The sequence below is a fragment of the Ursus americanus genome, chromosome 11 (genome assembly GCF_024610735.1).
Source record: "Ursus americanus isolate L20-20 chromosome 11, mUrsAme1.1.p, whole genome shotgun sequence".
NCBI classification, from domain to species: Eukaryota; Metazoa; Chordata; class Mammalia; order Carnivora; family Ursidae; genus Ursus; species Ursus americanus.
In genome coordinates, this window is record NC_142137.1 from 9076339 (window position 1) to 9100794 (window position 24456).

A 24456-nucleotide genomic window follows, 5' to 3' on the forward strand; every position below is an offset into this window, starting at 1 on the left:
CTCATTGTCCCAGTTCTGTTCCCTGAACTCTTTCCTAAGACCAGCATGCCTGATATGCACCTGCCGCTGCTTCCCTTCCCCCTCCTCACCTTTAACTTCTGGCTCCCACTTCCCAGGAGAAAGGCCCAGAGTACCAAAGAGGCAATTCAGAAGACTAGTTTGAATACTAATAAAGTGAATAACTAATTCCTGGGTACAAAGTCACCAGTCAGGGGGTCCCCAAGTCTTTGCTTTCAGCAAAGTTAAAGGAAGGCCCATCAGGATGTCTACTGATAAACTACTAAAAACAATCCTTTGTGATAGAAAACTGGGCAATTGAGAGACTATAACTTGGAAAGCATTTAAATAATCGAACGAATGCTATAACAAAACTCACCCCATATTCATCTACTTATTTATGTAAACAAGGTTTCTCAGCGCTTACATGAACTCAATCAAAAATGGAATTGATGCCAAATCCTGTCTTATTCAAGCATGGATACATGAATTAAGTGGAAAAATACCCATCGTCTTAAGAGATATACTTACCAATCAAAATTTTAGTTTTTATACTTAATAGATACCTATAAAATACATAATAGTTATGCTGTCAATCAATTGTGTACTAGTAATAATTACAATAATTTAATTCGAAAGAAAAACTTCACACTTAGAACTTTATCTTCCTAGGAAACAGTAAACATTTTAAAACGCAGACTTATATATACATTTTGTTGCAGAGAACCCGTGCTGTCTTACAGATGTCTGCCAAGAATATCGGGGGCAGGGGAGGCGTCGTTGCCGTCCTTGGCCTGAATGGTGGCCCCTCCATCTGTGAGGTTTGGGGCCATACATAACTCCCTGATGGAGCTCACTGCTCATTGGTTAGGGTTCCACAGACGGAGCCTTTTCCCCTTTGCAACCCTGAGAGCCCCCACTGAGAAACGTTTGTTTGGTAAAAAGGGCTATTCCTGATTCTAAAAACCAAACCAAAACCATCACCAAAAGAACTGGTTTGAACACAGGGGAGGGACTGCCTCTTGGGGGGCGGGGCTGCAGTCCCATGCACCCCAAGACTGAACTTTACCTGGGAGTCGATGACAAATATCAGCGCTCCTGTTCCCCGGAAGATCATCTCATAGTCAAACGTCGGGTCAAAAAAGTCAATCTGTCCTGGGAAGTCCCAAATCTGGAAGTTAACAAAGGAGCTATTGGACACGTCTTCCCGACAGATCTTGTTGGTGCTTTCCAAGAACAGCGTTTCGTTGGGAGACATTTTGTGAAAGACAACTTTCTGAATAGATGACTTGCCACTTCTCCTCAGGCCCATGAGCAGGATTCTGGGCTTCACCTCAGTGCTGAAGGGATCGCTGAAGTCCAGAACTGGAGAAACCACAAAACAAGAATGAGAGTGAGTTGCTTTCACAGTGGTTAATTAGAGAAGTTTCACTTCCACCTCAGATGTGATTTATGTTCGCAGACAATGCCACTCTTCCAAATATGGAGACTGCTAACTACCTCACTCCACTCATTAAGGGGCCTTTTAGTAAGTCCAGAACACTGAAAAATGCTGTTTTGCGACCCATCACACCATTCCAGAGGGCCAGAAAACTTGTACAACTCCATACCACAAGCAGCAAATCTGGAGTGTGAAAAGGAGAGCTTTCCTGGAACAGAGTATGAAGGGGAAAAAATCCAGTCTTAGCATTCCAAAGCAGTGTCTTCTTTGTCCAGATCATCAGAGTCTCTATGCCCTAAAGAGATGCTTGTTCATTTGAGTTATGCCTCAAACAAACAATTTTGGACTTCACCAAAATTTAAAACATTGGTGCTTCAAAGGGCACTATAAAGGAAGTGAAGACAACCCACAGAATGGGAGAAAACATCTGCAAATCACATATGTGATAAGGGACTAGTATCCAGAATATATAAAGCACTCTTACAATTCAATAATAAAGACAACCTAATAAAAAAAAAATGGGCAACGGATCTAAAGAGACATTTCTCCAAAGAAGATACAAAAATAGCCAATAAGCACATGGAACAGTGCATCATTAGCCATGCAAGAAATACTAATCAAAACCACAATATGATGCCACCTCACACCCACTGGGATGGTTATAATCAAAAGACAAACAATAACAAGTATTGGTGAGGCTATGGAGTAATTAGAACCCTCATCCACTACTGGTAAAGAACATGAAATGTGATGTGCTTTCAACAGTTCGGCAGGTCCTCAGAAGGTTAAACACTGAGTCACCATAGGACCCAGCAATTCCACTTCTAGGAATATATTCAAAGAAATGAAAACATAGGGGCGCCTGGGTGGCGCAGTCGTTAAGCGTCTGCCTTCAGCTCAGGGCATAATCCCGGCGTTATGGGATCGAGCCCCACATCAGGCTCTTCAGCTATGAGCCTGCTTCTTCCTCTCCCACTCCCCCTGCTTGTGTTCCCTCTCTCGCTGGCTGTCTCTATCTCTGTCAAATAAATAAATAAAATCTTTAAAAAAAAAAAAAAAGAAATGAAAACATATGTCCAATGTACATGAATTTCTTTTTTGTTTCCTTCTGACAACCCCTGTTATATATTTTTCTCAGTCCCTGGTCCCAGTCGAATTCAATAGTGACTGGAAAGCAATTCTTTCTTCCCTTACTACAACTAGTAAATTTTTCCAACTCTCTATAATTGTCTAAAGCACATATTACTACTTGATAATATCTTAGTGAATTTCATTCCTATGTATAATATTTTGATGTTTGAATTTGCAGTAGGGTTCGGTAAACACACAAATTTCAGGTAAAGCAACAACTGAATAGAGAAAAAGTAAGCAGGTACACGTGTGCACAGCGGCTACTCCACTAGAAGCAGCACTTTACTCTCACCCTACCCACACACTTTTCCAGTTCAACTTAACTCAATCCAACAATCCGCAGGTGAGATACTATAGAAGCAATAATGTGGAAGGAAAGCGCCCAAGAAAGTCACCAGCTTTCTTCTTCTTCATCAGTCATTATATGCTACTCACTCACAGTCAATCTTAGCAAAAGCAGGGCATAAATTAAAAAAGAGAATAGGGCTTCGTGTTTTAAAATTTTCAGGCTGGTAATATGTCACAATCTTCCCCTCCCACAGTGAATCCCTAAAAATAACAGAAAAGGTATAAACCATAAATAAATAGATGAACAAATAAACATAAATATCTGAGCTTAAAACAACAACAACAAAAACCCTCAAAGTTGACAGATTACAGAGAAATCCCTAAGAAACACAAAGGTCAGATTGAAGAGGGAACCTGCAGCCTTTGACTAGGAATGGTAGGGTTCTGCTGCAGAAGGTAGAACTGCTGGCAGCCCAAACAGGAAGGGACATGAAGACAACCAACAGGGTTGTTATTTGGAGAATCATAATGAGAAAAGCCAGCAGATAAGCTCTGTGCACTACTGCCACCCACCCACCCAGTACACACTTCCAGGTAGAAGCAATGACCAGGGGTTTGGGTATGAGGGGGAAGGCAGTGCTCCAGGGGCTCAGGATGCCCAGCAGGAACAGGGAGCACTCACACTACCACTCTCCATGGGCTCTGCCCTTCCCTAACTCTCACTACAGGGCGTGGAGTTCAACAGCTGGAAGCAGTTAACTTCTTCCCTCCAGACATTTCCCCAAAAGTCTAATATCCATATACCAGAACATACATCTGAAGAAGCAGAGCTCATAAAGCAGTCAGAGTAAACTTCCAAGTTAAGTATAATTAAAATATTCAGAGAAAATGTGATATCCATAAAACAAGAACAGTTTTAGAATAAGAGCAACCATGAAAAATGGCTTTAGCCATCTTAGAAATAAAAATATAATTGTGTGGGGGGGTTAGATATATGAATTGAAAAGCAGAAAAAAGACAGATAAAGAGGACAATAGTTAACTGGAACATCAAAGCCTCTCAGAATGTAGTACAAAGGGATACAGCGCTGGAAAGTAGGAGATAAAGGTTAAAGTAACATAAAGAATAATTATCTCAAACCGGTGGAAAATATAAATACTTGCGAAAGTACATTAGAAAAGGGTCCAGAAGGACGCACAGCAAGCAGAGACTGCATGGGTGAAAGACCTGGGAGAATCATCAAAGGGATTTTGGCTTTAATTTTTTTTAAGTTTATTTTTTTTGGTAATCTCTATACCCAACGTGGGACTCAAACTCATAACTCCAAGATCAAGAGTCACATGCTGTTTTGACTGAGCCAGCTAGGCACCTCCCCATGGCTTTAATTTTAAAAAGGAAACGCATTCATTCATATATATATATATATATATATATATATATATATATATATATTAAAATTAGTTTTGAAAAAAATGTTTAATGTATAGGGAGCCATGGCAGACATAGAGACATTTCAAAACATTGAATACTCTTAAAATTGTGATTTCAACTCCACATTTTCTTGTTAAGTGGTTGTTGTAAAGTTTCTGTTTTTTCAATACAATAAATATAGGTACTCAAAGTAGCAGACTGATAAGGTTGGTTGGACAAAAAGATATGCAAAACATGGTTCCTATCTTGAAGAAACTTAAAATCCAGTCTAGGTAATGTGGTATGCGCACAAAGATAGACAAATAGATCATTGGAATAGAATAAGGAGTCCAGAAATAAACCCACATATACAAGGACAACTGAGTTTTGACAAAGATGAAAAGCCAATTCCATGGAGAAATGATAGTCATTTTTACCAAATGGTGCTAAAACAACTGGATATCTATATGCAAAAAACAAACAAAAGAACAACAACAAAAAAAAACCCCAAAAAACCAAAAAATGAATTTCAATCCACATCTCACACCATATACAAAAATTAGCTCAAAATTGATCATAGGCCTAATTTTAAACCTAAAACTATGCAACTTCTAGGAGAAAATATTTATGACCTTGGGTTAGGCAAAGATCTCTTAGATATTACACCCAATATTGATAAATTGGACTTTATTAAAATAAAAACTTCTCTTCAGATGACACCATTAAGATAATAATAATTTAAAAAAGGAAAGCCACAGATTAAAAGAAAATACCTGCAAATCATACAGCTGTTAAAGGATTTGTATCTGGAATATGTAAGGAATTCTAAAAACTCATTAATAAGAAAACAAACTTCAATTTTTGAAAGGGTGGGAGAGCAAAAGATTTGAACAGACAATTCGCCGAAGAGAACTTATGGAAGGCAGACTCACACATGAAAAGATGCTCAGCACATCATCAGTCATCCAGGAAATTAAATCAAAACCACAAGGAGATACTATCGCAGACACAGTAAGAAGGCTAAACTGAAGGACCGACAGCAACAAGTGTTGATGAGGATGTGGAGGCAGCAGAACCCCCATACACTGCTAGTGGAAACGTAAAATGGTACAGCCATGTTGGAAAGCAGCTTGGTGGTTTCTTAAGAAGTTAAACATGTATTATATTATCCCAGCCATTCCGCAGTTACATATTTACCTAAAAGAAATGAAAGTATGTGTCCATACTTGCACACAAAGGCTCCTAGCAATTTTATTTGTAATAGTCAAAGACTGTTAACAACCCAAATGTCCATCAGCAGGTGAATGGATAAATTGTGGTGCATCTCAGCAATAAAAAGAAATAAACTGTTGACACATATAACATGGATGAATATCAAAAGGATTATGCTGAGTGAAAGAAGCCAGTTCTATTACATAAAGATTCTATTGACATAAAGTTCTAAGAACTGTAAACTCATCTATAGTGACAAGTAGCAGATCAGTGGTTGCCTGGGAAATGGAAGAGGTAGTGAAAAGGGGTCAGAGGGAACAACCTCAAAGGGGTATAAAGAAAACTTTTGGGGGCGATGGATACGTTCTTGGTTACGGTGGTGGTTTCACAGGTGTACACGGTTTCACAGGTGTACATTATGAAATAGGTGTGACTAATTTTATGTCAATTATATCTCAGTACAACTTTTTAAAAAAAAAGATCGATTGATTGATTGATTGGTTTAGACAGGGAGTGTGCAAGAGGGATAAGGGGCAGATGGAGAGGGAGAGAAATCCTCAAGCAGACCCCACTGAGCATGGAGCCTGACACAGGGCTCGATCCCAGGACCCTGAGATCATGATCTGAGCCAAAACCAAGAGTTGGTGGCTTAACTGACTGAGCCACCCAGGTGCCCCTCAATACAGCTCTTTTAAAAAATGTATTCTCAGGGCGACACCTGGGTGGCTCAGATGGTTGAGTGCCTGTCTTCGGCTCAGATTGGCTTGGGATCCCAGGGTCCTGGGATCGAGTCCCACATCGGGCTCCCTGCTCAGTGCGGAGCCTGCTTCTCCCTCTCCCTCTGCCATTCCCTCCACTTGTGCTCTCTGGCTCTCTCTCTCTCTCTCTGTCAAATAAATAAATAAAATCCTTAAAAATAATTAAAAAAATAAATAAAAATGTATTCTTGGGGTGCCTGGGTGGCTCAGTCAGTTAAACCTCTGTCTTCGGCTTGGGTCATGATCTCAGGGTCCTAGGATCAAGCCCCGCATAGGGCTCCTTGCTCAGTGGGGAGCCTGCTTCTCCCTCTCCCTCTACCTGCCACTCCCCCTGCTTGTGCTCTCTCCCTCTCTTTCTCTCTGTCAAATACATAAACAAAATCTTTAAACAAAAATTTAAAAGTAAATAAAAATTAAAAAAAATTTTAATGTATTCTCAAGGACAAAAATGAAAACCTCAAGAGCTATAGTTGTTCTATTATTGCTTCACAAACAGCTAGTGTTAGATCAATGCAAAGAGTAGGGAAGAAATGCCCACGGGTAGTAGGAAGGAGCTCAGTGCATTACAAGGGTTATGAATGCAGACAAAGCAGTGCAGGATTTGGATGGGGTTGATGGGGGTGGGGCGAAGGAGGCTCTCTAAGAAGAGCAGAGACCAAAGGTAGGCAAAGGCACCATGCCTTTCATAGAACAGGTAAATATGCATACAATGAAAACTCAGCAACCATATATGAAGGTACCTTCCATATGCCAAGTACTGTGCTGGGCACTCTCCACACTTCATCCCATTCAACTCTTTCAGGAATACATAGTATTATCTCTCCATTTCAGGTAAAGAAATTTCAAGCTCGGGGAAGATCAAGTTAACATTCAAACTGAGGGCTGGCCCATCCAAAAGTCTATGCATTCTGTTTCTGCTGTGCAACACTCAATCCAATCAAAGAAAGCAAAAGTCCACATTAAATTATGTACAAGCACAAAAATACTGAAGTGTTTATACATGTTTTTATTTCTTCCCAATTTATACGCTGGGCATCAGTGCAGATTTTAACTTATCTTCATTAGGGTCTGCAAGTGTCTATGTGGCATGACCACCCATGCTGGTGCCTTGGAGGATGGACCTCCACCTCCTGGGGAGAGTGGGAGGTGATGGAAGGTCACCGTGTGGAGAGGAGGTGGTGTACACACGTTTATATACACAGACTGGCTGGGAAGCGAGATGCACATGCCACTACAACATACACACACAGTGTTGGAAGTATTTCCTTCTCCCTGCCAAATTCAAGCACAGGCCACCAATGGTAAACTGCTGGGCAATGGTGGGCCAGATCAGTGAGGGTACCATCAACTCTGTGGAGACCCCTCAGGCCCACGCAGATGCATTTTACATTTAGCTTGTATGGACACATGCCAGATACCTGGCTAGACATTTCTGCAAACTTTTACCCCCTCCCCCCCCACACCCCCCATTCCCCGGCCATGAGGAGGTACAGGTCTGTTTTGCACCTGAGGAATCTGGGGAGAGGAACATGCCCAAGGTCACAGGGCTAGTATGTGGTAGAGTCCTCGCCTAGAGTCTTAGCCAACAATCAGATGGCATTCAACAAAAACTGCAACAATGAAAACAGAAGAGACTAGGAAATACCAGAGTACATCATGCATAATAAGAGCACATACCGCTAGTGAAACTCTTAGATTCCCTTAGACGTGTATGGTGCTGGTTCACAATGTAAACGTATTTGTTATGTGAACCACAGTCAAAAACACTTTGTTGACCACTGCTATTGCCCAGGAGAGGTTTCTTATATCACAGAGGACTGCTGACAAAAATCCCTCCTTCGGGGGCCCCTGGCTGCCTCAGTCAGTGGAGCACATGACTCTTGATCTTGGGATCATGAGTTTGAGCCCCACGGTGGGAGTAAAGATTACTTTAGAAAATAAACAAAATAAAGAAAAAATTAATTTGCCATTGTTCTCAAGCACGATGGGCCTCTAGGGTCTAATATAGATCATGTATATATATTTTTTTAAATCTCTCTTCTAATCCTCTCCCACCTCCCCTCAAGTATCTCTGCTTCCGAACCCTGTGGGGCTTCCCAGAGGCTCTCATCCCCCTCTGGGAGTGAGAGCAGGGAGCGCATACCAGGAAATGCAGCACCCAAACTCTTGGCCTCCTGGCCAGCTGGCTCTCTCCACTAAACTTTCCCTGTGCATCACCGTTCACTCAAGAACATCCTGAGAAAGGTGAAAGGAAGAGAATGAAGGACGAGAGCTGCAGTATAAGGGCTAATACTTATTTTTTTTTTAAAAAGATCAAGAAGGAACTACAGGATTTGGGACTGGAGATGGACTCCCAGGGAGGGCCCTTTAAACCTGTCAGCGGGTGTGGAGGAAGTTGCTGGGAGAGGTGAAATTTACCAGAGGGCAGTTTGTTCAGTTTCATAAAGGTTCCCTGATTCTCTGCCAAGTGTGAGCCGGGGCTGAGCCAGGGGCTGCAGACACAAAGGAAAGATTCATTCCTTAGTGATTAGAGGAGAAAGCAGACAAAAAAAACTGACAATTACAGTGTCCTGTTACGGAGGTGTTATGGGCTCAGAGAGAGGACTCCCTGGAGAAATATCTGAGTCTTAAAGAAAAGGAGGCATGAAAGAGATGAATGAGGAAAGGTCGTGCCAGAAAGAGATTCTGGCTTTCCCGCAGTTTAAGGAATGTCGTTTAAAGGCAAGGAAAGGCTGCACCCTGTCCGGTGACTTCCTTCCCACAGCATTTCGAATAAAATCCAAACACCTTCTTTCCGCAAAAGGCCCTACATGGACTTCCCTCTCATCCCGTGCCGGGTTCATCTTCCCCACTGGTTCCCTATCCTGTAACCACACTGGCATTCCGGTTTCTCACCCCCGGGGTCTGGACGTGTCCCTCCCTCCACCTGATAGGCTTCCCCTAGCTTTCTTCCCACTCAGCCCAGAAGCAATTTTATCTCCTCTCCGCTGAAGGGGACCCCATCAGTTCTTGATAACCCTGTGTCTTAACAGTACTTATCACTGGGGTGGGGCTTGGGTGGCTCAGTCGGTTAAGCCACCAACTCTTGATTTCGGCTCAGGTCATGATCTCAGGGTCACGAGATCCAGCACAACATGTGGGCTCCTCGATGAGCAGGGAGTGAGCTTGAGATTCTCTCCCTCTGCCCCTCCTCCCGCTCACTCTGCCTCTCTCTCTCTTTCAAATAAATAAATAAACAAATCTCTAAAAAAAATAGTACTTATCACTATACAAAACTGTCTTTTTACTTTATACATTTGTCTTCCTGTCTGTTTACTTGTTTATTGTCTGTCCCAAATATACAGAAGCAAATTACAAAGCATGTGGCATGAGTCCAATAAATATCTTTGAATAGGATCGTTGACAGAGAAGTCTGTCACCTCCACGGCAAACAAAAACTGCAACAAAGACAAAAGAAGAGACTGGGAAATACCGGAGTACATCATGCATAATAAGGGTATAAACCTCTAGTGAAACTTTTTCAAGTCTACTTAGACATAGGTGGTGCTGGTTCACAACATAAACACATTTTTTATTGTGGACCACGGCCAGAAATATTTTGTCAACCACTGCTAGATTCCGCTGCCTCATGAATGAGATGCTGGGAAGTCTGGATTTTACTTTGAAAGCCATGAGGAAATCACTAAGGATTTTAAGAGGAGACTAACATGATCAGATTTACACTTCAAGAGGTTCACTCCAGAAACAGACCCCATGGCGGGGGGTTGGTGTGGAGATAGTGAAGGGGTCTAGAATAAGCCACTGTGCCATAAAAATTATACTGAGCTAAAGATACTGAAGTCCCTGAAATCCCTTATTTGCCTAAAGCAAAGCCTCCCAAAAGAACTCAATTGCCATAAATCTCCTTCCTGGAAGCAACTCTAATCTTCTCTTGGTGAAGACTCAGATAGAAGAGTTGGCACCACACCCAAGCAGACGTGGTCCCCAAACTATCCTATCTCCCATCTGTTCTCCTGTGGGCCCGTTTATCTTTCCAAAAAGTCATTTGTTTTTCCATAAATGCCCTTTCCCCAACTCCCTTCCAAGAAGTCACTCATTGTCCCAGAACTGCCCCTGTGCCCCTCCCCATCCTCTATTAAGATAGTAATACGGCCAGAATTCTACACACCTTCTTTTTTAAAGTTTATTTATTTATTTAAGCGATCTCTACTCTCAACATGAGATCAAGAGTCACACGCTCTCCCAACTGAGCCAGCCAGGCCCCTCTAAACACCTACGTTGCACTTTCTGTGAACTCTCATACATTAGTACATAATTAAATCTGGTTTTCTCTTGTGAATCCATCTTTTGTCAGTTTAATTTGCAGGCTCCCAATTCAGAACCTAACAGAATAGAGGAAAAGTTTTTGCTCCCCTGACAGCAGTTAGGTTATTCTCACAAACGAGAAATGAAAGAACTAAGAACTAAGGCACGGACCACAGAAATGGTCAGAAGGCACAGATTTGTGACCAGTTCAAGTTGACTGAATAGTATTTAGTGATCCCCTGGACACAGATGACAAGGGGGAAAGAAGTTCCCAACCTGTCAGACCAAGCTAACAACGGCGCATTCACAAAGATGGTAAAGGGAAAGAGGCTGAACTGTATTTGAAGTTGTGAAGTCTGGGGTGCCTGTCCGCCTGCCGCTCAGGTGAGAAAAGGATCCGGGGCCTGGGAAGAACAGTAACATGAGGTCACAGACAGGTCTGAAGTGGGAATGTAGGTCGCTCAGGCCATCCATGCCTCAGCTGCTGGTTTTTCCCCTAATCTTGTTGCCTGAGGGTGAGGGAATTTTTGAGAGGTTTTAGCCTTGGCCACCGTGACACAGCTCAAACCAACCCGCTCCAACCTCTTATCACCCAGCGGTTCTCATGTCCTGACCACCTGCATAGCACAGAGGGTCACCTCTAACCCTCCAGTGGGTAACCTGTATCCTTTACAGGTGCAAGAACCGAGGCCTTGGCGCTTACTACAATAAACACTCAGTAGATGTTTGTTGGTCGGGCTAATTGAATGAAAGTGACTAAGCAGAATCTGAATCTAAATTAACTGAAGCTTTAAAAAGAAACTTCCAGTCTGACATTGGCCCAGATCAGCACTTGAGTATCAAGAGTATGAGCTTTACGCCTAGGTAGTTTATCGACTGCAGTCAGGGACACTGAACATACCTCACCTATCTTGCACTGGTCCTGTCAGCACCCCAATTTTCCAAACAGCCTGGCTTTGTAACTAGACTGCGGGAAATCCTAGGGAAATTCAATTACCCCAGGAACAGCATTATGAGGAGGGGCCGTGCAACCAGACCTGGAGGCTAATGACTTCATCAGTAACTGGCAGATCCCTGTCAAAAACCAATAGTCCTGTAAATGTATGTGACTGCCGAGGGGCCACACCTGGCTGATCTGTGGGTTGGTAATGTTCACCACAGAGAAGGAACCAGAAATCAGGAAAATGGGAACGAAAGGCCTGACACAGTTCCAACAGGGTTGGCCTTACCTTCTTAAGCTCATGTGGTCTCTCAGGGGAAAATGAGACATCATAGGAAACGCACTTCATAAATTCTGAAATATTATACAATTGAGAACTATTCTAATTAAGGAATGTTCTCCAAGAGGTGACACCTTTGAACGGGTCCAAAATGGGAAAATGAAACAAAGATTTAATGAAAAATTAGGAAAACATGGTGGCAAAGTGATGGCAGGTGGAATGCTTTAAATAGTACTGGGAAAGTGACAAACTGGGGTTCAAGTCCCAGCTCTGCCATGTACCAGCTGTGTAACCCCATACATGGCCCCTGGCCCATGAGTCCTTATCTATCAGTCTGTGTATACATGTGCACCCCCTTCTTTCTTTTTTTACCCCAGACCACGCCTATGTAATGAGAGGGCCTTTTGTGGAATGTGGCTACAATGAGAAGCTCACACGGTCTTAAGGGAAAGTTAGAACTTCTTTGCTATTAGTATCCTGTGGGGTCATCAAAGGCTTAAGTTTCTGTTTACTAATGCTTTTAGGGAGAGGCCTCTGGTTTGTTTCTATTTGCAACATTATCTGCCATCCTTTACAATTCTGATCAATGGAACTTCTTATACATTCAAGACCCAGGAGAGCTCAGGGGTGAATGGCTGGCTCAATTGGTGGACCATGCCACTCTTGATCTCAGGGTCATGAGTTCAAGTCCCACATTGGGTGTAGAGCCTATTTAATAATAATAATTTTTTAAAAAGACCCAGGAGCTCAGGGAGAAATTCCATCCTAAGTGGGAATTAAATATATGAATAATGCCATTAATAAGAGAATATGCAGAAATTAAAAAAAAGAATATGCAAAAATCATAAAGATTCAATGTCCATTTGATCAACTACTTAGTAAGGAGAATTAAATGCAAACAGAACATATATTTTCAAAGGCATAAAAGTTTTTGAAAGTGGTTTTTATTTATATGTGAAGACCAAATCTTTCTCTATGAAATCCTTTCACATCACACTGGCAGGTCACTAAAAAAATTCCATATATGAATATTTCCTTAACATATATATTCAGTAACATTTCTAATGTGTTCTCATTTACTAATGCTCCTGCAAGAAGGGAAAAGCGTTCTTGTGAACTTTTTTTTTAACGCTTTGAGAGTGATCCAGGTTGGTTTTCTGTGGTCCTCTACCTTACGCACTAAGAAACTGAGTCGGAGTCTCGCCCAAAGGTCCTCAAGAGGAGAAAGTCGACACCATCCTGCACGATTTAGGCCAGGAGTGAAAAACCCATTTGTCACAGCAGAACCAGGGAAAGCCACTCTTACAAGACAGATTGAAAGCTTTCCCAGAAGAGGAAGAACAGAGAAGGTTAAAAAAAAAAAAAAAAGGTAAGGACGAATAAAGGAAGTAGAGAAGAAAAGTGAGAAAAATGAGCAGGAAAGAAGTGGCTGTGGTATGAAGTGAAATTATGTCACCATCAACAGCTATGGGGCCGGGGGCCTGATTGAAGCAGAGGGTAAACAGAGACACACAGCCAACTGAGGACTGACAAAGATGATCTTTCAAACTCAGAACTACATCCCTTATCCAGAACTCCAGAACTTAGTTTCTGCTTCTTTTTTTCCCATCAGACTACCCTATGTCTGTTCTGATACAAAAATAGGGGACATTTCTGATAGAAGTATAGAATGAAGATTCTCTGACACCCTGAATCACTGAAACATGTTTACAAAATATCTAATATAAGCACATGCTCTTGGGGCACTTGGGTGCTACAGCTGGTTGAGCATCCAACCCCGCCCGACCCCTAGTTTAGCCTCAGGTTGTGATCTCGGGGTCTTGAGATCAAGACCTGTGTCTGGCTCCGTGTGGAGTCTGCTTAAGACTCTCTCCCCCTCTCCCTCTGCCCCTCCCCTCTCACTCACAGGCGCCGGTGCCATATGTATTTAAACAAGCATTGTGCCGAAGGTGTGACTTTGGTCACATCATATTTAAGTATTCTGTATTTCATCTATTCCAACTCTTCTGTATCTCTGTATTTCCAGGGCCAGAGGGAAACCGAAGAGATTAGGCGTAGCCAGGGCTGTAGCCAACCCAACTCTTTTTGGGCAAGGCAGAATTACAAGGAAAGGGATTTACATATCCATGAACTTGACCCTCTCCTAAACCTTGCTCAGGTTTAGCTCATGTTGTAGCTGCAGAAAAGTCCTAGCACCTCTGAGCCACAGTGTCCCTATCAGAAGAACAATTATCTCTACTTACTCTCAACTATGAGAGGATGAATTCACTAATAATTTTTAAATTACTTTAAGAATAAAAAAAGAAGCTGACACTCATGATTAATAGATGCAAACCGGTGGTTTCACTGCATTTACACCCATCAGGGAAGTATCACCTGCTGACCGTCGATTTTTTGTGCCTCCAGTAACCGCCTGAACTGTCACTTCCTCAGACCCTAAGAGAGTTCACAGGCTGCTATGGAAACAAGACGCACCTCAGCTGGACTGTGGATGAGCAGCTTAGCCAAGTTTCCCCTAAAACTTGGGAGGGAATTTGGGAAAAAACAATTTCACTTTCTGATTAAATATGATCTTTTATTTTTTTATTTAAAAGTATTTATTTATTTGAGAGAGAGAGAGAGAGAGAGAGAGTGTGCACGAGTGGGGCGAGGGGCAGATGGAGAAGCAGACTCCCTGCTGAGCAGGGAGCCCGCCATGGGGCTGGATCCCAGGACCCCGCCCCCCTCCAAATCATGACCTGGGCCGAAGGCAGACACTTAACCAACTGAGCCACTCAGGCATCCCATATGATCTTTTAATTGCTTTCCTTGTTATTGCAGTTTTTAAAGCACAGTAATTTATTAAAGGTTTAAATTCCATATGTCTAAAAACAATCATTATATTTGCTGCAACTGTTTTTAATGGCTTATTTATTGCCTCCACTCTCTGGAGTTTTATCTGGAGTGAGGAGGTTGAAGGTGAGACTCACCTTATATCTGATCAACTACTTTCAAAGGGGGGCGTTGAGAGGTGCCCAACTCTGTCCTTAACAGAACTGAAGTTCCAGAGAACACTCCAGCTATTCATGAATAAAATTTGGAGTGCAAGCCAGAGAAGTGCAATTTTAAGTTTCACCTTAGCTGCACTAAGTTTTCAAATTTTGCACATTGTGGTAAAACTTACATGGCCCTCAGCTTAAAAATAAGATCAGAGGTTCCTTCTAGACTAAGGGAAATGAAATTCACACTATCCACTTTCAATCTACCTTCTTTTGCACAGTTTCTGATAAACTGCTTTGCAACTTACCTGGTGATGCTAGTCAGTCCCGCATCCCACCTGCCAGGATAGATTTCTGAACCTCATGGAAAAAGCCCCAGGTCTCCACTCAGCAAAGGCAACACATGAAGTTCATTAGGAAGGTAACGGGTAAAGGGAGTGCATTAGAGAAATGCTTTGTTCGTGGTTCAAAATGTACCATATCTACATCTTTCCTCAGAGTAAAAAAGTTCCTTTCCCTCCACATTCCTTTTCTTACATTTGAGAGTAGGTAAATATAAATTTTACCAAAAATAACACAGGATGCTAGTGCAACATGTGCCCAGGGCCCATTAGAAATTGAGATGACCTTTGGTAGCACTTGAGGTCCCAGGAATGAGAGTCACAACTCCTGGCCTCAACCCTCATCTCAACTCCCCAGGATCGTATCAGTTGGCATGACACTGTCAGGGACAGTTGTTGCTAGAACTGCTGACTGAGGAGCCTATCCGCCATTCTAAAAAGTGAATGCTCTGATAAGAGATTCCACATTCAGGCCTAAACCCCAAAATCAAAGCCAGGGATGAATGGAAAGAACAGGAACCTGAGATAATAGAGGAAGTCTTCTGAGACCAGACCACCTACCTACAGCAGGCCCAGGGGAGAAAGACCCAGCTTCAGGTTTGTTTGCAGGAGCAAATAATCATTTGTCGCTCCTCTTACCACGAAAATATACTCAGTGCTTTTATAGAAAGATTCCAGGTTGATCCCAAGAACTCACGAGCGATGATTTTATTACTGAAGTAATGAAAAGCATCAGTTACAGACGAGTTTGCCTTTAGGTTAGGAGCAGTGGGGAGCATTCAAGACCAGGCTCTGGGGAAGCCCTTTGTTCAGGAAATCCCACCCCTCAGGCAAAGCTTTACTTTCATTTCAAGTCCTCAAATCAAATTTTAAAAGTGCCCCCTTAAAGAACTGCAGAATAAATAACAGGCAGGTCCTTTACTTTCCATGGAACGTCTCAGGTCCCCAGAACAATATCGAATTACAGGGCTTTTCTTCCCAGATATAGTCTCTTTTCTTTCTTTTTTTAAGAGGATCACACATGCGCCCTATTGTGTGTCTACCATTTCGAATATCTTCCAAATACATCCCGATTCTGAATCTCTGGAGTCTTCTAAGAATCTAGAAGGAGCTACCGAAAGCAATTTGAATAATAACAAAGCGACTGAACAATTTAATTACCAAAAGTAGCCCTAGAGACTCCAACAAAAGGGTTGGAAGCCTTTATCTACAAAAACGTGGCCACGTGCTCAACTGTGGGACCAATTATGGAGAGTGCAGAAGAGAGAAGCACACAGGTGCACACACCAATTTAAGCAAATGGGGAATTAGCACAAATTCTCTCTGGAGACAGGACACTATGAAAAAGTGTGACTTAGCTTCTTTCTCATCTATCAGACGCAAGGTTTAGTAAACTTTCTTCCCTTTCTGATTAATTGAAAGTAGCACCTGCCATACATAAAATAATGGAAATTGTCCTCCACAGAAAGGCTCTGAATAGGAATTTTAAAATAAGTTCAATGAATTTTCAATAAAAGTTCTTCCAAATCAACAGTCACAAAGGTAGTTTTACCCCTCCCACAATTTCTTCAAAGTGAAATTTTTAGAAGTTAGTTCTTTCTCTAGGAAGCCTACAGCTTCATCTAGATGTTATGTTTAACAGCTTCATTCTATTGACCTTTTCAAGTGACCTTACCATAGAGTACTTTTCCCTTGCTTTGGAGGCAAACAAAAAAAGATGAACCTTTCTGGAATCCTAAAAAACTCTCAACTTTCTTAGGCCTTAATTAAATTAAATGCAGGAGCCCCCCACAAGCCGAACAATCGCTAAATCCCACTTCTTAAACAGGAAACAGAGTTTGCTTCTGAGAGACAATGTATTCCCCCGCCCCGTGCTCACTCCGGGGCAGGCACTGCCATGCCCAGGTGGTGACACTGAGCAGAGATAAGGTGTCCTAACAACTGTATTTGCCTGGATCCCGGGAAACCCGCAGCCACTCGGCGACTTCCACATCACTTACGCGCGCACCCCCCCCCCCACCCGCGGCTCCACGGGTGCCCCCGACGCCGCAACCCGTGCAGCCTAAGGACCCCTCCCGCGGCGACACGGGGTAAGACTGACACCCGCAGCTGCCGACGACCCTGCCAGTCACGCTGCCGCCGGCTGCCTTTTTTAGCCACGACATCTGACCAGGCTTCGACAGCAGCATTCAGGGAGAGGTCCCAGGGCGCGCCAGGCGGTCCCCTCCCATTCCCAACCCCCAGACCCAGTGGAGAGCTCCGGGTGAGGGGTAGGGGATGTACTAGCCCTGGAAGGGGCCAGAGAGGGTACGTTCCTCCTGCCCTTACGCTTCCTCTCTCCTCTCTCCACGGATCCGGGCCCCCCTCCACCGCCCGCACCCGGGATCCCCCATTTTGCAGCCCGTGGTCGCTCTTCTGGCGCCCCTCCCCACTCCCACCCCTCAACTCCGCTCTCTTGGATCCCCTCCAAGTCGGTGGCCCGCGCGCCTGGTCGGGCGGGGGACTGGAAGACACAGAGGGAAGGGATATGGTGCCGGGGCGTGGGGCCGGGCGGGGGACCCCGCGCTCACCTCCCTCCTCCGCCCCGCTGTCCGGGTCGGCGTCCGAAGAGTCGGGCCCGTCCGCGTAGTCCGCTAGCCCCACCAGCTCATCCTCCTCGTCGTCGTCCTCGTCCTCCGGCTGCGGCTTCCCCAGCACCTGGCTCATCGCTCCCACGGCCGGCCGTCCCGGGGGCGGCGGGGGTCCCTGGTGGGGGCCAAACCTCTTCCCCTGCCGCTCGTAGCCTATTTCTGAATTGGGGTTTTGCCTGGAGGTTCGCAGGAGCCCGCGGAGGCAGGGCCGCGCACCCCTCGTGGCGGCCGGCGTCCAGGTCTGGGTCTCGCGGTTCCCACCGCGCCCGGAGCCCCCTTCCCCGCCCCGCCCGCCTGCCGGCGGAGGAGTCAGCCGGAGCGCGGCAGTTCCTCCCCGAGGAGGGAGAGAGAGACTGCGTGACCCAAGTCACCTGACACACACTGTCACACACACACACACATACACACACACACGCACGGGCGGGCGGGCGCGCGCGCGCGCGCTTTCCCGGGCTCCAGCACCGCTCGGCGGGGCGCTGGGCCGAGGCCGCGCACACACACTGGGGGAAGGAGGGGGGGAGGGGCGGGGGGCAGGGCGGCGGGAGCCCTCCACCTAACCAGAAGCTCACAGTGGCACACGCCCGGTACCGCGGGCCCTGGGACGCTGCGCAGTCACCCACCGCGGCTGCGCGCCAGGGGCCCCTACGCGCGCCTCCTGCACGTGGTACCCGCACAGGCCGGCGAGCTGGGGGCCTGCACAACCTGAGAACGTATCCCCCACCCACCTCCAACACACACACCCTACCTTGCTTGGGTGGCCTTCTCCGGCTTTCAATCCTGGGGAGGGCTCCAGTCCCAAGTGGGCTGCTTCCCCCACCCCACCCCCGTCCCCCAACACTACTGCGCCCAGGCCCCCACCCAGAGCAGTGTGCCTAGGACACCTCATGGCTACTGAAGCTCCCTGAGAAGAAACTCGGAGAAATGCACTGCAGCGGCTCAGTCTCCATAGCAATTGCCTTTCTGTGTGCGTTTATGGTTCAAAGTCTTCCCACCGAGAGTATTAAAAAAACAGGCCTACCCAGATGTAAATGTTTCTTAAAAACGTAACATGCCTCATGGCTGCCTAGACTGAATAATAATTCCTCTGCAGCGTTTTGGAAAAGGTCGCAGGTGTACAACATACGCAGAAGCTATTCTTGACCACCTACTCCTGTCTCATTGTTTCGTAGACTGTAATCCCACATCTCAGAATGAAATGTTTCGAGGCTTGGGGGGAGGTTTACGGGGGCAACTCTCATATAGGAATAGCCACAATGTGGGGGTGAAACTAAAACCTGCATTTCTCCACAAGCTTTTTACCACAGGACATACTATACCCACCCTTTCTGGATACTGCAAAAATCACGTGGATGAACTTCCTTCTGTCAAGCACAGTAAGAAGGAAACCAGCTGGCCAGCATCGTGAGCCAGATCGTACAGGTGCCAGCAGCGCAGCAGGTGGTGGGGGGGGGGGGAGGCAGGGAGCTGAGACTGGAGGCTCTTGGGGCCCAAGGGTCCTGCCTCTGTCAGAAACATTTATTGAGCACCTACTATATGCCAGGGACTGGACTAAGTATGGGATGGGGGGGGTCCACCTATGCTCAGAACAGTGTTCCTGCCCTGGAGGACCTCTCAGTCTAGCAAACCAGGACTCATGTCCTGGATTTTGTAGTAGTTGTGGTGTTGAAGGTGGATGTAGACACCTAGGAGGTGGCGGCCTCCAACTGGAAAGGTCTTCAGATTTTCCAAGTGGAGGAAGCATAACTTGAAATGACTGTATCAGTCAAGGTTCTTCCCAGGAGGAAAATAGGTGGCACAGGCAAAAATTTTAACTGATAGGAAGCTTTAAGTTAAGGGGCAATTTACAGGGGGCATGGGCAGGTTCAGGGAATCAACACAGGGATTAGCAACAGTGGGAAGATACTATCACCCCTAAAGTAGTAGAAATAAAGGAAGGGAGCTAGAGTACCGGGCAGGGGGCACAAAACAGGAGCTATAGCTGATGACGAAGCAGCCACTTTCAGAAGCACCTCACTGTCAAGGAGACAGCAGTAGAAAGAAATACCTTGACATCTCTCTCCAACCACCCTCCATTCTCCGGGAAGTGCCTCCCAGTGGCCAAACCCAGCTGGAAACCAGAGGACAAAGGAGTCTAGAACCTAGTCCAGGACACAGAGATTGGGCAGGGCAGATAACGGGTCCTAGGCTGGGGCTGGAGTAGGGGGCAAACAGCATAGCCAACACAAGAAGGCTCTACTTGCTCTTGTCAGAGGAAGTTACTCTAGGGATAATTTTCCTAGTGCATTTTTATCCATTTTATAGAAGGAAGTTCCCAGGGGGAAGGAAGAAGTCCTCTCTCAGAGTGTATTTAAAGACTTTTAGCTATCCCAGAACAAACCTACCAGCTTGGGAAGGACATTGAGCTGGCTTGATTCAAACTGCAGAGGGTTACTCATGGAGCCTTAGAAGCCGGTCCAAAGTCAGGCTAGACAGTCAGGGCATTCCTGGGCTGGTTGCCGAGTGTGTCTGCCCCAGGGACCCAAGGGTTCAAGATAGGACAATTCCTAAGCCAAAAACCCCACTGTGCCTGAGACTCAGAAGGTTGGAGATATTTGATGATCCTCTGCCTTCCCCCCAAAAGACAGATTTTAGAGGGAACATCAGCAATAAACTGGAGCACACCCTAAAATATTTGAGAATTGGACCATTCTTGAGAAAAAAGGAAAAAATTCATAAAAAATCAATAAAAGCCAAATCCTCGATTATGCTCCACCCCAAGGTAGATGAGAGTCATATACAGGCTTAAGAGATTCTAGTTCATTGTCATTGACAAATGGACAGTATTGATAAAGTTTGAGCAAACAGAACAAGAAAAATTTTTATTATTTTTAAATATTTATTTATTTATTTGTCAGAGAGAGAAAGAGAGAGAGCACAGGCAGCAGGAGAAGCCCACAGAGGGTGAAGCAGCCTCCCAGCTGAGGAGGGAGCCTGATGTGGGACTTGATGGCAGGACCTTCAGATCATGACCTAAGCTGAAGGCAGACACTTAACTGACTGAGCCACCTACGTATCCCAACAAGAAAAAATGTTATTGCTTTTCTTTTGCTGTTATTTCAGTACCATCAGCTTTCAAATAAGGGATATATAGAAAAAAATTGAGAGAGAATTTTTTTTTTTTTAATTTAAGAATTCATGGGGCGCCTGGGTGGCTCAGTTGTTAAGCGTCTGCCTTAGGCTCAGGGCGTGATCCCGGCGTTTTGGGATTGAGCCCCACATCAGGCTCCTGATGGAGCCTGCCGGAAGCCTGCTTCTTTCTCTCCCACTCCTCCTGCTCGTGTTCCCTCTCTCGCTGGCTGTCTCTCTCTCTGTCAAATAAATAAATAAAATCTTTAAAAAAATTTAAAAAGCCATGTATGTAGATTCTTTCAGAATTTAAATAAAAATGGAAAGACTTTGGGGTGCCTCTGGCTCAGTTCATGGAGCATGTGAATCTTGATCTCAGGGTCCTGAGTGAGTTGAACCCCCTGTTCGGGTAGAGCCTACTTTAAAATAAATAAATACATAAAGACATCATCATCATCATCATCATAATAATAATAATAACAATAAAAGAGTGTGAGGGGTGCCAGGGTGGCTCAGTTGGTTGAGCGGCCAGCTCTTGATTTCAGCTTCAGTCATGATGTCAGGGTCCTGGATAGACCCCTGCATTGGGCTTCGCACTCAGCAGGGAGTCTGCTTGAGGATTCTCTCTCTCTCTCTCTCTCCCCCTGTGCCCTTCCCCCTGCTCATGTGTACAAGCTCTCTCTCTCTCTCTCAAATAAATAAATAAATCGAAAAAAAGAAAGGAAGGAAGGAAGGAAGGAAGGAAGGAAGGAAGGAAGGAAGGAAGGAAGGAAGGAAGGAAGAATGGATTTGTATCTGGGCAACCCACAGTTTTTGCTGTTGGATGTAATCTTTGTGGGTTGCCATATACATGATAGGTGCTTAATAAATGTCTATAGAATGAATGAAAGAAAAGAAAAAGATGATACAGGCCAGGTCTCTGTACAGATTTGGCATATTTCTGAGAGAAACTTCATTAAGAGACAGAAGTCAAGTTTTCTCTAAGCCCTGGGAAATGCCGCAGTGAGGTAAGTATGAATCGTGAGCTATTAGAGTATAATCAGGAATGAGCTGACATACCAGAGAGATGAACACTCTGAGGCCTCTATCCCTTCAGGACTGCCTAAAGATTTGAAAGAATTCCAACATAATGACTATTAAATGCTTCTTTTATTTTTACTAACTCTTCCTTCTAAAAAAACTCAACTCTTTTTCCCACTTTAAAAAAATTTTTATTGATTTTATTTTTATACCTCTTAACTCTGAGAGGTATTGTGTAGCATCAGGAAAGATGAGCTTTGTCTATTGTCTACTAAAATTTAATCAATTAATGTTTAGTGAGCTTTTCCATAAATGACGCACTGTTCCAAAATATTCCCATTGAGTAAGTAATATGATTGTCCTTACTTTACAGGTAAGAACACTGAGATGAAACCATTCGCCCAAGGTACCACACGGAGTGGACCTGGAGCGGAGCGGGGAACTACTTTGGAACTCAGTCAGACATTAGATCTTATTCCTCTTGAGTAGCTACAGCCAATTACATTATAGCCTTACACTGAAAGGGGGGGATGGGAAGTGAAGAGCTGGCTCCCAGTCTCCTAGGTAAAGAATCAAAACACACATATACACTCAAAAATGGGCCTGTTGCCTCAGGCCATTTAATTTACAGGATTCACTGAAAAAAGAAGAAGAAAAAAAAAGACCTCAAAAGCTTCCTAACCAACAAAACTTGGAAAACGACTTTTCATAATAAAATTGCTGATCGTCACCACTCCTTCTATTAGGACACAAATAGCAAGTGATTTAATACCCTTTCTGGTTTATATGGCTGTATTGCATCATGAAGCCAAAGTATAATATCTAAGTGGGTTTTTTATTTAAAATTTGAATTTTAAAGGCCAGAAGTTTGTGCCCTTATTTTAGTGAATTATTTTGCCGTTTGCAATTAGATGTCTTGTGACAAGGAACATGAGAGCTATTTAAAAGAGACCTGTACAATTTAGGCAGAATAATTGCAGTCCTGAAGAGGGCAAGCACTTAAATCCAGCCTGCATCCTGCATCTCAGGATATTTTAAGGCATCTGATGGCATTATGCCTGGTTCCTGGGATTCACATGTTGAAAGCCTTTTAGGCTTTCTTTTAAAATATGTATTTAAAGCCATTAATTCTCTCTTTTCTACAGAATCTCCCTGGACTCCTGCTTAATTCAGGGAAGGCAACCAAATTTTTCAAGAGGGCAGCTCACAGTCTCCAGCTCTCCTAAGACAGTCATTGACCTCATCAAATCCTTAAAAAATCATTAAATCATTTTCACTGAGGCAGTCCACCATTAAAGAGGTTTTATTAAAATAATGTTTTGAAGAAGGGGGAATGAACCACGAGAGACTATGGACTCTGGGAAACAAACTGAGGGCTTCAGAGGGGAGAGGGGTGGGGGATTGGGATAGGCCAGTGATGGGTATTAAGGAGGGCACGTATTGCATGGAGCACTGGGTGTTATATGCAAACAATGAATCATGGAACACTACATCAAAAACTAATGATGTACTGTATGGTGACTAACATAACATATTAAAAATTTTTTTAAATAAATAAAAAATAAATCAATAAAATAATGTTTTGAGGGGCATCTGCCTGGCTCAGCACAGCGAGAGACTCTTGATCTCGGGGTTGTGAGTTTGAGCCCCACATTGGGTGTAGAGATTACTTTAAAAATAAGATTTTGATATTTTAAAAACATGCATATGGTAAAATAGTCAAACAGCGTAAGAGAATATCTAGTGAAATGTTAGTTTCTTTCTGGCTCCCCTCCATAGAGGGAAACACTCTGCTTTTAAATGTGCAACATATTTGTAGCCATTATAGAGTTATATTTGATAACTTCATCTCTTTAACAGTCAACAAATATGTTTTGTTTGGTTTTTTTTAATGACCATGAAGATAATTAGATTTTCAGTGCTGTGCTTTGGAGGAGATAAATAAAAAGAGGTGAAAGAGTACATGAGGGTGAAAGAAGGAGCCTGATTTTGATGGGGTGGTCAGAGAAGACCTCTCTTAAAAAGATGACTTTTGGGGCACCTGGCTGCCTTAGCTGGTAAAGCATGTGACTCTTAATCTGAGGGTCGTGAGTTCAAGCCCCACATTGGGCGTAGAGCTTACTTAAAAACATTTTTTCAGGGGCACATGGCTGGCTCAGTTGGTGGAGCATGTGACTCTTGATCTTGGAGTTGTAGGTTCGAGCCCCACGTTGGGTATAGAGAATACTTTTAAAAAAATAAAATCTTAAAAAAAGATTTTAAATAAATAATTAAAGAGATCACATTTCAATTGACCATGAGGAGATAGCAAAGTTATAGCCAGGATGGAGGGAAGGTTTCTCAGTAGTTGGAAAAACCAAGGAGAAAAGAAAGGGCATTGGAGGAACAAAATGTCAGTGCGATGAGAGAAGGGGATAGTGGTAGGCATGGCGCACAGGTAGTCTTTTCAGGATAAAGAGTTTTTGGATTTTATCCTAAGTGCCTCTGGAAGCATTGAAGAGTTTTAAGGGAGGTGAGGGGCGCCTGCGTGGCACAGCGGTTAGGCGTCTGCCTTCGGCTCAGGGCGTGATCCCAGCGTTATGGGATCGAGCCCCACATCAGGCTCCTCCGCTATGAGCCT

General features: G+C 44.1%; 1 protein-coding gene across 1 annotated transcript in view; it reads right to left on the reverse strand.

Annotated features, from left to right (window-relative positions):
* RRAGD (Ras related GTP binding D) overlaps positions 1-18070 on the reverse strand; it is a 38943-nt gene extending 20873 nt beyond the window's left edge. The window contains exons 1-2 of the mRNA XM_045807069.2: positions 17652-18070; positions 1067-1362 (exon numbers count right to left, since the gene is read on the reverse strand). Of these exons, the coding sequence (XP_045663025.1) occupies positions 1067-1362; positions 17652-17787 (432 nt within the window). The 5' untranslated portion in view covers positions 17788-18070. The remainder of the gene's footprint in view (positions 1-1066; positions 1363-17651) is intronic.
* Positions 18071-24456: the final 6386 nt, after the last annotated feature.